A 15642-nucleotide genomic window follows, 5' to 3' on the forward strand; every position below is an offset into this window, starting at 1 on the left:
CCCCAAAACCCAAACCCCAAAACCCAAATCCTAAAAAAACCCCTAAAATCCGCTAAAATGCCCAAAACCCCTAATTTAACCGGCGGGAGGAGGCTAGGGGGACCCAAAACCCCCAAACCCCTCAAAATCACCCCCTAAAACCTCCCCGATTTTGCCAAAATCCCCCAAAAACCCAAATTTTGGGGTTCCTCAGACGGGGGTGACGCGGCGGGCGGCGGCAGCAGGGCGCCAGGCTCAGGTGGGACCCCCAAAACCCCTAAAATCCCTAAAAAACCCCAAAACAAAAAACTCCCCGATTTTGCCTCAAAATCACCCAAATCGCCCCGATTTTCGCCCCAAACCCCAAAAACCCCAAATTTTGTGTTTTTGTCAGACGGGGGTGACGCCGCGGCAGCGGCAGCAGCGGCAGGCTCAGGTGGGACCCCCCAAAACCCCCCAAACCCCTAAAATCCGCTAAAATGCCCCAAACCCCCCTAAAACCTCCCCGATTTTGCCTCAAAATCACCCAAAATCGCCCCAATTTTTCCCCACAAAAACCCCAAATTTTGTGTTTTTGTCAGACGGGGGTGACGCGGCGGCGGCAGCAGCAGCGGCAGCAGCGGCAGGCTCAGGTGGGACCCCCAAGACAAAAACCCCCTAAAATGCCCCAAACCCCCTAAAACCTCCCCGATTTTGCCTCAAAATCACCCAAAATCGCCCCGATTTTGCCCCAAAAACCCCAAATTCGGGGTTCCCTCAGACGGGGGTGACGCCGCGGCGGCAGCAGCAGCAGCAGCGGCAGGCTCAGGTGGGACCCCCAAACCCCCCTAAAAACCCCCCTAAACCCCCTAAAACCTCCCCGATTTTTCCCCCAAAACCCCGATTTTTGTGTTGTTGTCAGACGGGGGTGACGCGGCGGCGGCAGCAGCGGCAGGTGAGGCAGCGCAGCAGCGCCAGGCTCAGGTGGAAGGCGGGCCCCAGGTCGAACAGGAGGCGCTGGAACGTTCGCACCCCGAGGTCCCCGCGGGGGTCGGCGAAGCGCAGCGCGAGCAGCGGCGAGTACAGCGGGTTGGTGGGCGTGCGGAACGGGGGGCGGCGGGCGCCGATCACCGACACGATGGCCTGGGCAGGGGACACGTAAAAATGAAAAAAAAATTTAAAAAATCCGCAAAACAATTGCGAAAACACCGTGAGAAGATCGTGAAAAAATCCGGAAAAAAGATCTCCAAAAAATCCCCCCAAAATGAAAAAAAAAACCCCAAAACTCAAAAAGATCTAAAAACGTCCACCCAAAATTCCCCAAATAGAAAATAAAAAGGATCCTAAAAATGTCCCCCCCCCAAAAAATCCCCCCAAAATGAAAAAAAATTAAAAATTAAAAATAAAAAAAAACCCCCAAACTCAAAAAGATCTAAAAACGTCCACCCAAAATTCCCCAAATAGAAAATAAAAAGGATCCTGAAAAAGTCCCCCCGTAAAAAACTCCAAATAGACACCCAAATAATCCTCCAAAAATTAAACAAAACAAAAAAAAAATCCCCCCAAAATCCCCAAAAAATACCCAAAAAAATCCATCAAAAAAAAAAAATTTCCTGAAAAATCTCCCCCAAAATTTCAAAAAAAAATCCTGCCCAGGTAGTCCAAAAATATCCCGCCAAAATTGCCAAATAATAACTAAAAAATCCCAAAGCATCCTAAAAAATAATAAAAAAAAATCCCAAAAATCCAGAAAAAAATCCAAAATTCCTCCACCTACTCACCTGCGCCCCCTGCTGGCGGCTCTGGGCAAAGGCGTTGAACGCCCGGTGGGAAATGCCCCAAAAATCGCCTTAAAAACCCCAAAAATCCAAAAAAGTTTAAAAAAACCCCCAAAAAAATTCAAAAATGTTTTAAAAAACCCCAAAAAATCTCAAATTTCCCCCAAATCCTGACCTGCGCCACCTCCTCGGGGCTCTGGCCGAAGGTGTCGAACACGTCGCGGCTGGCGGGCGGATAACAGCCCAAAACTGCCCCCAAAATCACCATAAAATCCCCCAAAAGTCCCAAAGAATTCAGAAAAAATCCCCTCAAAACCCACAAAATAACTAAAAAATCCCAAAACATCCTAAAAAATAATTAAAAAATCCCAAAGAATCCAGAAAAAAATCCAAAATTGCTCCACCTACTCACCTGCGCCCCCTGCTGGCGGCTCTGGGCAAAGGCGTTGAACGCCCGGTGGGAAATGCCCCAAAAATCGCCCTAAAAAACCCCAAAAATCAAAAAATGCAAAAAAGTTTAAAAAAAACCCCCAAAAATCCCAAATTTGCCCCAAATCCTGACCTGCGCCACCTCCTCGGGGCTCTGGCCGAAGGTGTCGAACACGTCGCGGCTGGCGGGCGGATAACAGCCCAAAACTGCTCCCAAAAATCACCATAAAATCCCCAAAGAATTCAGAAAAAATCCCCTCAAAACCCACAAAATAACTAAAAAAATCCCAAAACATCCTAAAAAATAATTAAAAAAAATCTCAAAAAATCCAGAAAAAAATCCAAAATTGCTCCACCTACTCACCTGCGCCCCCTGCTGGCGGCTCTGGGCAAAGGCGTTGAACGCCCGGTGGGAAATACCCCAAAAATCGCCTTAAAAACCCCAAAAAATCCAAAAAAAGTTTAAAAAAACCCCAAAAAATCCAAAAATGTTAAAAAAAAAACCCCAAAAATCCCAAATTTGCCCCAAATCCTGACCTGCGCCACCTCCTCGGGGCTCTGGCCGAAGGTGTTGAACACGTCGCGGCTGGCGGGCGGATAACAGCCCAAAACTGCCCCAAAATCACCATAAAATCCCAAAGAATTCAGAAAAAATCCCCTCAAAACCCACAAAATAACTAAAAAAATCCCAAAACATCCTAAAAAATAATTTAAAAAAATCCCAAAGAATCCAGAAAAAAATCCAAAATTGCTCCACCTACTCACCTGCGCCCCCTGCTGGCGGCTCTGGGCAAAGGCGTTGAACGCCCGGTGGGAAATGCCCCAAAAATCGCCTTAAAAAACCCCAAAAAATGCAAAAGTTTTTAAAAACCCCAAAAATCCCAAATTTCCCCAAATCCTGACCTGTGCTACCTCCCGCGGCTCTGGGCCGAAGGTGTGAACAACCGCTGCTGGCGGGCGGATAACAGCCCAAAACTCCCCCCAAAATCTCCAAAAAATCCCCAAAAATCCCAAAGAATTCAGAAAAAATCCCCCCAAAACCCACAAAATAACTAAAACATCCCAAAACATCCTAAAAAATAATTTAAAAAAATCTGAAAGAATCCAGAAAAAAATCCAAAATTGCTCCACCTACTCACCTGCGCCCCCTGCTGGCGGCTCTGGGCAAAGGCGTTGAACGCCCGGTGGGAAATGCCCGAAAAATCGCCCTAAAAAACCCCAAAAAATCCAAAAAAAGTTTAAAAAACCCCCAAAAATCCCAAATTTGCCCCAAATCCTGACCTGCGCCACCTCCTCGGGGCTCTGGCCGAAGGTGTCGAACACGTCGCGGCTGGCGGGCAGATAAACCTCGCGGAAGTAGCGCAGGGTCTCGGCGTCGGTGCCGGGAAATTCGGATTTTTCCACCTCCTGCAGAACCTTGCGCTCGAATTCCGTGTTCACCGGGCCCGGCTCCACCAGAGACACGCTGGGGGATTTTTGGGGGGATTTTTGGGGTTTTTTGGGGGATTTTTGGGATTTTTTTGGGATTTTTTGGGGATTTTTGGGATTTTTTGGAATTTTTTGGGGATTTTTGGGATTTTTTGGAATTTTTTGGGGGGATTTTTTGGGGGATTTTTTGGGATTTTTTTTTGGGATTTTTGAATTTTGGGGGATTTTGATGGGTTTTTGGGATTTTTGGGAATTTTGGGGGGGATTTTGGGAATTTTTGGAATTTTTGGGGGGTTTTTTGGGGTTTTTGGGATTTTTTGGAATTTTTGGGGGAATTTTTGGGGATTTTTTGGGATTTTTTTTGGAATTTTTGGGGGATTTTTTGGGATTTTTTTGGAATTTTGGGGGATTTTGGGATTTTTTGGGAATTTTTGGGGATTTTTGGGATTTTTTGGATTTTTGGGGGATTTTTTGGATTTTTGGGGGATTTTTTGGGGTTTTTTTGGGATTTTTTGGGGATTTTGGGGGTTTTTTTGGGATTTTGGGGGATTTTTTTGGGGATTTTTGGGATTTTTTTTGGGGAATTTTTTGGGGGATTTTTGGGAGTTTTTGGGAATTTTTGGGGGATTTTTTGGGATTTTTTGAATTTTTTTTGCGGGTTTTTGGGATTTTTGGGGAATTTTGGGGGGATTTTGGGATTTTTTGGGGAATTTTTGGGGGATTTTGGGGATTTTTTGGGGTTTTTGGGGATTTTGGGATTTTTTGGGATTTTTTGGGGATTTTGGGATTTTTTTGGGGTTTTTTGGAATTTTTGGGGTTTTTGGGAGTTTTTAATTTTTGGGGGATTTTGTGGGATTTTTTTGAATTTTTGGGGGGATTTTTGGGATTTTTTTGGAATTTTTGGGGATTTTTGGGGATTTTTTGGGGATTTTGGGATTTTTTGGGATTTTTGGGAATTTTGGGGTTTTTTGGGATTTTTTGGGGGAATTTTGGGGGATTTTTTGGGGATTTTTGGGATTTTTGGGGGGGATTTTTTGGGGGGATTTTTGGATTTTTTTGAATTTTTTGGGGATTTTGTTGGGATTTTTGGGGGATTTTTGGGATTTTTGGGGATTTTTTGGAATTTTTTGGGGGTTTTTTGGGATTTTTTGGGAATTTTTGGATTTGGGGATTTTTGGGATTTTTTGGAATTTTTGGGGGATTTTTGGGGGGATTTTGGGATTTTTTGGGATTTTTTTGGAATTTTTGGGGATTTTTGGGATTTTTGGAATTTTTGGGGGGATTTTTGGGATTTTTTTGGAATTTTTGGGGGGATTTTGGGGGATTTTTGGGATTTTTTTTGGGATTTTTTTGGAATTTTGGGGGGATTTTGGGGGTTTTTTGGGATTTTTGGGGGAATTTTTGGGGGGATTTTTGGGAATTTTTTTGGAATTTTTGGGGGATTTTTTGGGTTTTTGGGATTTTTTGGAATTTTTGGAGGATTTTGGGGTTTTTGGGATTTTTGGGGGATTTTTTTGAATTTTGGGGGATTTTTGGGAATTTTGGGGGATTTTTTGGGGAATTTTGGGGGGGATTTTGGGATTTTTTTTTGGAATTTTTTGGGGGTTTTTTTGGGATTTTTTGGAATTTTTTGGGGGGGATTTTTGGGATTCTTTGGAATTTTTTGGGGGGATTTTTGCGGGTTTTTTGAGGTTTTTCTGGCGATTCTTTGGGGGGTTTCATGGGGATTTTTAGGGGATTTTTTTGGGGGTTTTATGGGGATTTTTGGGATGGTTATGGGGATTTTTCTGATTTTTAGGAGATTTGGGAGGGTTGGGGTTTTTTTGGGATTTTGGGGGATTTTTGAGGGGGTTTCTGGTGAATTGTGGGGGATTTAGGGCTATTTTGGGGGTTTTAGGGTGATTTTTGGGGAGGTTTTCCAGCGATTTTTGGGGTGATTTTGGGGTAATTTTGGGATAATTTTGGGATAATTTTGGGGTGATTTTGGGGTGGTTTTGGGATAATTTTGGGGTAATTTTAGGGATAATTTTGGGGTGATTTGGGGTGATTTTGGGGATGATTTTGGGGTGATTTTGGGATAATTTTGGGATAATTTTGGGGATAATTTTGGGGTGATTTTGGGGTGGTTTTGGGATAATTTTGGGATAATTTTGGGGTGATTTTGGGGATGATTTTGGGATAATTTTGGGGTGATTTTGGGGATGATTTTGGGGTGATTTTTGGGATGATTTTGGGATAATTTTGGGGTAATTTTAGGGATAATTTTGGGGATGATTTTGGGGTGATTTTGGGATAATTTTGGGGTAATTTTGGGGTGGTTTTGGGGTGATTTTGGGATAATTTTGGGGTGATTTTGGGGATGATTTTGGGGTGATTTTGGGGTGATTTTGGGGTAATTTTGGGGTGATTTTGGGGGATGATTTTGGGATAATTTTGGGGTGATTTTGGGATGATTTTGGGGTGATTTTGGGGATGATTTTGGGATGATTTTGGGGTGATTTTGGGGGTTTTTGGGGGTGATTTTGGGGTGATTTTGGGATAATTTTGGGGTAATTTTGGGATGATTTTGGGGTGATTTTTGGGGTAATTTTGGGATAATTTTGGGGTGATTTTGGGGTGGTTTTGGGATAATTTTGGGGTGATTTTGGGATAATTTTGGGGTGATTTTGGGGTGATTTTGGGGTGATTTTGGGGATGATTTTGGGGTTTTTGGGGGTGATTTTGGGGATAATTTTGGGATAATTTTGGGGTGGTTTTGGGGTAATTTTAGGGATAATTTTGGGGTGATTTGGGGTGATTTTGGGGGTGATTTTGGGGTAATTTTAGGGATGATTTTGGGATAATTTTGGGGTGATTTGGGGATAATTTTGGGGTGATTTTGGGATGATTTTGGGCTAATTTTAGGGATAATTTTGGGGTGATTTTGGGGTAATTTTGGGATGATTTTGGGGATAATTTTGGGGTGGTTTTGGGGCTCCCCCCGCACTCACAAGACGTTGAACTGCAGCAGCTGCACGGCCAGGCTCTCGCACAGCCCCTCCACCGCGAACTTGGAGGCCGAGTAGACGTCGTTGAACACGACCCCTGGGGACCCCAAAACATTCGGGGGCGTCTGCCAGGGGTCCGGGGTCTCAAATCCCACAAAAATTTGGGGTTTGGGGTCTCAATCCCCCAAAAATTGGGATCTGGGGTCTCGATTCCCCCAAAATTTGGGATCTGGGGTCTCAAATCCCCCAAAAATTTGGGGTCTGGGGTCTCAATTCCCTCAAAATTTGGGGTTTGGGGTCTCGATTCCCCCAAAAATTTGGGGTTTGGGGTCTCCGTCCCACAAAATTTGGGGTTTGGGGTCTCAATTCCCCCAAAATTTGGGGGTTGGGGTCTCGATTCCCCCAAAATTTGGAGTCTGGGGTCTTGATCCTCTCAAAATTTGGGGTTTGGGGTCTCAATTCCCCCAAAAATTTGGGGTCTGGGGTCTCAATTCCCCCAAAATTTGGGGTTTGGGGTCTCAATTCCCACAAAAATTTGGGGTTTAAGGTCTTGATCCATTCAAAATTTGGGGTTCAGAGTCTCGATTCCCCCAAAATTTGGGGTTTGGGGTCTCAATTTCTTAAAAAATTTGGGGTTTGGGGTCTCCATCCCACAAAAATATGGGGGTTGGGGTCTTGATCCTCTCAAAATTTGGGGTTTGGGGTCTCAGTTCCCCAAAAATTTGGGGTTCAGGGTCTTGATTTCTTAAAAATTTGGGGTTTAGAGTCTCAATCCCCCAAAATTTGGGGTTTGGGGTCTGATTCCCCAAAATTTGGGGTTTGGGGTCTCAATTCCCTCAAAAATTTGGGGTTTGGGGTCTCAATTTCCTAAAAATTTGGGGTTTGGGGTCTTGATTCCCCCAAAATTTGGGGTTTGGGGTCTCAATTCCCTCAAAATTTGGGGTTTGGGATCTCCATCCCACAAAAATTTGGGGTTTGGGGTCTTGATCCTCTCAAAATTTGGGTTCTGGGAGGGGTTTGGGGTCCCTGGGGGTTTTTTGGGGTGCCGAATCCGAATTTTGGGGTCCCGGGGGTTTTTGGGGTGCCGAATCCGAATTTGGGGGTCCCGAGGAGGGGTTTTTTTTGGGGGGTCTCACCCTGCAGCCCCATGACGCTGCTGACCACCACGATGTGGCCGCTGCGGCGCCGCTTCATCTGGGGCAGCAGGGCCCGGGCCAGGCGCAGCACCCCGAACACGTTGGTGTCGAAGACGCGCTGCACCTGCGGCCCCGAGGCGCTCTCCAGGGGCCCCACCAGCCCCACGCCGGCGTTGTTCACTGGGGAGGGTCGGGAGGGGGTCAGGGGAACCCCAAAAAATCCCGAAATCCCCCCAAAATCGGTGCTTGGGGCTCTGAGATACCCAAATGCCAAAAAATCCCATTAAATCCCATTAAATCCGCACAAAAATCTGCCCCAAAATGCACAGCCCTGAGTTGTTCACTGAGAGGGTTGGGAGGGGTCAGGGGAACCCAAAAAATCCCGAAATCCCCCCCAAAATCGGCCCGTGGGGCTCTGAGATACCCAAATGCCAAAAAATCCCATTGAATCCCATTAAATCTGCACAAAAATTTGCCCCAAATTCTTCCCAAAATCCACAGCCCTGAGTTGTTCACTGAGGGGGTCGGGAGGGGTCAGATGAACCCAAAAAATCCTGAAATTCCCCCAAAATCGGCCCCTGGGGCTCTGAGATACCCAAATGCCAAAAAATCCCATTAAATCCACACAAAATCCCATAAAATCCGCCCCAAATCCACCCTAAAACCCACAGCCCTGAGCTGTTCACTGAGGGGGTTTGGGAAGGGGTCAGGGGAACCCCGAAAATCCCGAAATTCCCCCCAAAATCGGCCCGTGGGACTCTGAGATACCCAAATGCCAAAAAATCCCATTAAATCCCATTAAATCTGCACAAAATCCCATTAAATCCACCCTAAAATCGGCCCCAAATCCATCACCCCACGCTGTTCACTGAGAGGGTCAGGGGGTCAGGGGAACCCCAAAAATCCCGCAATCCCCCCCAAAATCGGCCCTTGGGGCTCTGAGATACTAAAATCCCAAAAAATCCCATTGAATCCCATAAAATCTGCACAAAATCCCATAAAATCCACCCAAAAATCTGCCCCAAATTCCACAGCCCTGAGTTGTTCACTGAGGGGGTCGGGAAGGGGTCAGGGGAACCCCGAAAAATCCCGAAATCCCCCCAAAATCGGCCCCTGGGGCTCTGAGATACTAAAATCCCAAAAAATCCCATAAAATCCCATTAAATCCGCACAAAAATCTGCCCTAAAATGCACAGCCCTGAGTTAGTTCATTGAGGGGTTCTGGGGAACCCCAAAATGCCGAAATCCCCAAAAATCCGGCCCGTGGGGGCTCTGAGATACCCAAATGCCAGAAAATCCCATTAAATCCTATTAAATCCACTCAAAATCCCATAAAATCCACCGAAAATGCACAGCCCTGAGTTGTTCACTGAGGGGGTTGGGAGGGGTCAGGGGAACCCCAAAAAATCCCGAAATCCCCCCCAAAATCGGCCCGTGGGGCTCTGAGATACTAAAATCCCAAAAAATCCCGTTAAATCCCATTAAATCTGCACAAAATCCCATAAAATCCACCGAAAATATACAGCCCTGAGTTGTTCACTGGGGAGGGTCGGGAGGGGTCAGGGGAACCCCAAAAAATCCCGAAATCTCCCCCAAAATCGCCCTTGGAGCTCTGAGATACCCAAATGCCAGAAAATCCCATGAAATCCCATTAAATCCGCACAAAAATCTGCCCTAAAATGCACAGCCCTGAGTTGTTCACTGAGGGGGTTCGGGGAACCCCAAAAAATCCCGAAATCCCCCCCAAAATCGGCCCGTGGGGCTCTGAGATACTAAAATCCCAAAAAATCCCGTTAAATCCCATTAAATCCGCATAAAATCCTGTAAAATCCACCCAAAAATTTGCCCCAAATCCATCACCCCACGCTGTTCACTGAGGGGGTTTGGGAAGGGGTCAGGGGAACCCCAAAAAATCCCGAAATTCCCCCAAAATCGGCCCGTGGGGCTCTGAGATACTAAAATCCCAAAAAATCCCATTAAATCCCATTAAATCCGCACAAAATCCCGTTAAATCCACCCAAAAATCTGCCCCAAAATCCACAGCCCTGAGTTGTTCACTGAGGGGGTCAGGGGGGGTCAGGGGAACCCCGAAAAATCCCGAAATTCCCCCAAAATCAACCCCTGGGGCTCTGAGATACTAAAATCCCAAAAAATCCCGTTAAATCCACACAAAATCCCATAAAATCCGCCCCAAATCCACCCTAAAACCCACAGCCCTGCGCTGTTCACTGGGGAGGGTCGGGAAGGGGTCAGGGGAACCCCGAAAAATCCCGAAATCCCCCCCAAAATCGGCCCGTGGGGCTCTGAGATACTAAAATCCCAAAAAATCCCGTTAAATCCCATTAAATCTGCACAAAATCCCATTAAATCCACCCAAAAATCTGCGGTCCCCAAAATCCACAGCCTGAGTTGTTCACTGAGGGGTTGAGAAAGGGTCAGGAACCCCGAAAATCCCGAAATTCCCCCAAAATCAACCCCTGGGGCTCTGAGATACTAAAATCCCAAAAAATCCCGTTAAATCCCATTAAATCTGCACAAAATCCCATAAAATCCACACCAAATGCCCCCCAAAAACCCCAAATTCCCAAACCCCCCCAAATGTCCCCCCAAGTCCCCAAAAACCCCCAAACCACCCTGGACCCTCCCCCCAAACCCCAAAAATGGCCTCCAAAGCACCACCCCAAAACCACCCCCAAACCCTCCCAAAACCCTAAAATGCCCCCCAAAAATCCCTCAAAACCCAAAAAATTCCCCAAAAAAACCCCAAAAAATCCCCCCAAAAATGCCCCAAAATCCCTCAAAAAATGCCCCAAAAATGCCCCAAAAAAACCCCCAAAAAATTCCCCAAAATCCCCCACCAAAAATGGCCAAAAAATCCCCAAAAATGCCCTAAAAACCACCAACCCCCAAAATCCCCGAAAACCACCCCCAAACCCCCCCCCAAAATGCCCCCCAAAGCACCCCAAAAAAACCCCCAAAAATCCCCAACACCCCCAAAAGCCCCAAACCCCCAAAAACCCCAAAAATGCCCCAAAAACCCCCAAAAACCCAAAAAAGCCCTAACAAACCCCCAAAACCCCTAAAACCCAAACCCCAAAAGCCCCCAAAAACCCCCAAAACCCCCAAAACCCAAAAACCCCAAAAAAAACCCCAAAAATGCCCTAAAAACCCCCAACCCCCCAAAAAGCCCTAAAACCCAAAAACCCCAAAATGCCCCTAAAAAGCCAAAAAAACCCTAAAATGCCCTAAAAACCAAAAGAAAACCCTAAAAGCCCTAAAACCCCCAAAACCAAAAGCCCTAAAAAACCCCAAAAACCCCAAAAAGCCCTAAAAATCCCCCAAAAAACCCCCAAAAGCCCCAAAACCCCCAAAAACCCCCAAAAATCCCCAAAAACCCCAAAGATGCCCCAAAAAATCCCCCCAAAAAAAACCCAAAAACCCCTAAAAACCCAAAAAAAACCCCCCAAAAATGCCCTAAAAATCCCCCCATAAAACCCCCAAAAATGACCTAAAACCCCAAAACCCCCCAAAAGCCCCTAAAACCCCCAAAAACCCCAAAAATGCCCCAAAAATCCCCCCAAAAAACCCCCAAAAGCCCAAAAAACAAAAACCCCCCAAAAGCCCTAAAACCCCCCAAAAACCCCAAAATGCCCCTAAAAATCCCCCAAAAAGAAAACCCCAAAAAAGCCCTAAAACCCCCCAAAACCCAAAAAGCCCCAGAAAACGCCGCAGATATTTCTCACCCACACGCCCGACGCCCCACCGCACCCCCCGCGCCAGGCACTCGGCCACGGAGCTGTCGCTGGTGACATCGAAGCGCGAAGGATCCTACAGCGCTCCCCGAAGCGGCCCCGCCGTGCCTCGAAGGGGCGCCGGCGCGACAGGTCCCAACATGGTGGCCAGGACTGGGGACCAAAAACCCCAAAAACACAAAAAAATCCCAAAAAATCCCGTTAGAGACAGCCCGGGACAGGTCCCTACATGGTGGCCAGGACTGGGGACCAAAAACCCCAAAAAATCCCCCAAAAATCCCGTTAGAGACAGCCCCGGGACAGGTCCCGCATGGTGGCCAGGACTGGAGACCAAAAATCCCAAAAAAATCCCCCAAAAATCCCGTTAGAGACACCTCAAAAACCCCCGGGACAGGTCCCGCATGGTGGCCAAGACTGGGGACCAAAAATCCCAAAAAATCCCAAAAATCCCGTTAGAGACACCCCAAAAATGCCCCAGGACAGGTCCCACCATGGTGGCAGGACTGAGACCAAAAATCCCAAAAAAATCCCCCAAAAATCCCGTTAGAGACACCTCAAAAACCCCCGGGACAGGTCCCGCATGGTGGCCAGGACTGGGGACCAAAAACCCCAAAAAATCCCCCAAAATCCCAAAAATCCCGTTAGAAACAGCCCCGGGACAGGTCCCGCATGGTGGCCACGACTGGGGACCAAAATCCCAAAAAAACCCCAAAAATCCCGTTAGAGACAGCCCCAGGACAGGTCCCGCATGGTGGCCAGGACTGGGACCCCAAAAAATCCCAAAAATCCCGTTAGACACACCCCAAAAATGCCCCAGGACAGGTCCCGCATGGTGGCCAGGACTGGGGACCAAAAATCCCAAAAAAATCCCAAAAATCCCAAAAATCCCGTTAGAGACAGCCACAGGACAGGTCCCGCATGGTGGCCAGGACTGGGGACCAAAAACCCCAAAAAATCCCCCAAAAATCCCGTTAGAGACACCTCAAAAATGCCCCAGGACAGGTCCCCCCATGTTGGCAGGGACTGGAGACCAAAACCCCAAAAATCCCAAAAAATCCATTAGAGACCCCAAAAATGCCCCGGGACAGGTCCCGCATGGTGGCCAGGACTGGGGACCAAAAATCCCAAAAAATCCCAAAAATCCCGTTAGAGACACCCCAAAAATGCCCCAGGACAGGTCCCGCATGGTGGCCAGGACTGGGGACCAAAAACCCCAAAAAATCCCCCAAAAATCCCGTTAGAGACCCCAGAAATCCCCTGGACAGGTCCCGCATGGTGGCCAGGACTGGGACCCCAAAAATCCCAAAAAAAAACCAAAAATCCCGGTAGAGACAGCCCCGGGACAGGTCCCGCATGGTGGCCAGCACTGGGACCCAAAATCCCAAAAATCCCGTTAGAAAACCCAAAAATGCCCCGGGACAGGTCCCGCATGGTGGTCAGGACTGGGACCCAAAAATCCCCAAAAACCACAAAAAAAACCCCAAAAATCCCATTAGAGACAGCCCCGGGACAGGTCCCGCGGGGGGGGGGCCAGGACTGGGACCCCAAAAATCCCAAAAAACACAAAAAAATCCCAAAAATCCCAAAAATCCCATTAGAGACAGCCCTGGGACAGGTCCCGCATGGTGGCCAGGACTGGGGACCAAAATCCCAAAAAAATCCCAAAATCCCGTTAGAGACACCCCAAAAATGCCCCAGGACAGGTCCCGCATGGTGGCCAGGACTGGGGACCAAAATCCCAAAAAATCCCCCAAAAATCCTGTTAGAGACCCCAAAAATCCCCCAGGACAGGTCCCTAAAACCCCGTAACCCTCAAGGACTGGGGACCAAAAAACCCAAAAAAAACCACACAAAAAACCCCAAAAATCCCGTTAGAGACACCCCAAAAACCCCCGGGACAGGTCCCTCATGGTGGCCAGGACTGGGACCCCAAAAATCCCAAAAAACACAAAAAAACCCCAAAATCCCATTAGACACAGCCCTGGGACAGGTCCCGCATGGTGGCCAGGACTGGGGACCAAAAACCCCAAAAAATCCCCAAAAATCCCGTTAGAGACACCCCAAAAATGCCCCAGGACAGGTCCCGCATGGTGGCCAGGACTGGGGACCAAAAACCCCAAAAAAATCCCCCAAAAATCCCATTAGAGACACCCCAAAAATCCCCGGGACAGGTCCCTCATGGTGGCCAGGACTGGGGACCCAAAATCCCAAAAAAATCCCAAAAATCCCATTAGAGACAGCCCCGGGACAGGTCCCTCATGGTGGCCAGGACTGGGGCCCCAAAAACCCCAAAAATCCCAAAAATCCCAAAAATCCCGTTAGAAACCCCAAAATGCCCCAGGACCCCAAAAATCCCGCATGGGGACAGGACTGGGGGACCCGCGCCCCCTATAAAAACCCCCAAACTCCCCGCTTGGAGACCCTGGGCACACTTGGGGCCCCTTGAGGACACTGGACACGCTTGGGGACACTTGGGAGACTTGGGGACCCCAAAATCCAAGGGACCCCTTGGGGACATCTTGGGGGACAGCCCCGGGACAGGTGGGGACCCTTGGGGGACACTTGGGGACTTGGGAACACTTGGGACATTTTGGGGACCAAAAACGCGAAAATCCTTGGGAGACCCAGGGACCTTTGGGGACCCTTGGGACACTGGGGACACTTGGGGACTTTGGCACCCAGTGCGTTGAGAATTTCCCTGCGGACCCTTTGGGGACATTTGGGGACACTTGGGGACATTTGGGGACATTTGGGGACCTCTTGGGGACACTTGGGGACACTTGGGGACATTTGGGGACATTTGGGGACACTTGGGGACACTTGGGGACCCTTGGGGACACTTGGGGACATTTGGGGACATTTGGGGACACTTGGGGACCCTTGGGGACCCTTTGGGGACACTTGGGGACATTTGGGGACATTTGGGGACATTTGGGGACCCTTGGGGACACTTGGGGACCCTTGGGGACATTTGGGGACATTTGGGGACCCTTGGGGACACTTGGGGACCCTTGGGGACATTTGGGGACATTTGGGGACCCTTGGGGACACTTGGGGACTTTTGGGGACATTTGGGGACCCCTGACCCTCCCGGGGTGTCCCCGGGGTGCCCCCCCCTTTCCCTCCCGTTATTTCCCTTCCTCCCCTCCCGCCTTCGGGCCCTTTTGGGGCCTTTGGGGACCCTTGGGGACATTTGGGGACACTCGAGGAGATTTGGGGACCCTCCCACCTTGGGGACACTTGGGGACCCTCCCGAGGTCCCCCCCCCTTTCCCCGCCGCCTTGGGGACAATCCCGAGCTGTCCCCCCTCTGCCGGTATTTCCCTCCCACCTTGGGGACACTTGGGGACACTTGGGGACAATTTGGGGACAATTTGGGGACCCCCCCTCACCCAGGTATCGCCTCTGGGGGTCCCTGGCGAGCAGCACGGCCACGGCCAGGCCGATGCCCGAGGAGCAGCCGGTGACAAGGACAGTGCGGCCCGGGGGGGCGGCCATGGTGTCACCTCCCCCCCCCCGTCCCCGGGGCAAAGGCGCTTAACGGGATCAGCGGGCACGTGGTGGCACCGGGGGGGACACGGGGGGGACACCGAGGGGTCACATCTCGGGATGTCACCAAACGGGGAGGGGACATCTCGGGATGGCACCAAGGGGGGGGACAGCTGGGAGTGACACCACAAAGCCGGGGGGACATCTCGGGATGTCACCAAGATGGGGGGGACACGGGGGGGACACCTCGGGGTCACCGAGGCGAGGGGGGGGTGACACCTCGGGATGTCCCCAAGGGAGGGGGGGACACCTCGGGATGTCCCCAAAGGTGGGGGTGACACCTCGGGATGTCCCCAAGGTAGGAGGTGACACCTCGGGATGTCCCAAGGGAGGGGTGACACCTCGGGATGTCCCCAAAAGGAGGGGTGACACCTCGGATGTCCCCAGGGAGGGGTGACACCTCGGGATGTCCCAAAGAGGGGGACACCTCGGGATGTCCCCAAGGGGGAGGTGACACCTCGGGATGTCCCCCAAGGGGGGTGACACCTCGGGATGTCCCCAAAGGAGGGGTGACACCTCGGGAGTTGTCCCAAAAGGTGGGGGTGACACCTCAGGATGTCCCAAGGTGGGGGTGACACCTCAGGAGGCAGGGGACACCCGATGTCCCAAAGGAGGGGTGACACCTC

General features: G+C 49.5%; 1 protein-coding gene across 1 annotated transcript; it reads right to left on the reverse strand.

Moving 5' to 3' along the window:
* Window positions 1-876: 876 nt before the first annotated feature.
* RDH8 (retinol dehydrogenase 8) lies at window positions 877-14965 on the reverse strand. Its single transcript, XM_030970798.1, has 6 exons — window positions 14860-14965; window positions 12667-12753; window positions 7717-7896; window positions 6584-6677; window positions 3447-3630; window positions 877-1101 (listed from the first exon to the last, which is right to left on the reverse strand). Exons 1-6 carry the CDS (start codon window positions 14963-14965, stop codon window positions 877-879), a joined length of 876 nt encoding a protein of 291 aa, XP_030826658.1.
* Between the last annotated feature and the right edge of the window lie 677 nt (window positions 14966-15642).

Source organism: Camarhynchus parvulus, unplaced genomic scaffold, assembly GCF_901933205.1.
Source record: "Camarhynchus parvulus unplaced genomic scaffold, STF_HiC, whole genome shotgun sequence".
In the NCBI taxonomy this organism is placed as follows: Eukaryota; Metazoa; Chordata; class Aves; order Passeriformes; family Thraupidae; genus Camarhynchus; species Camarhynchus parvulus.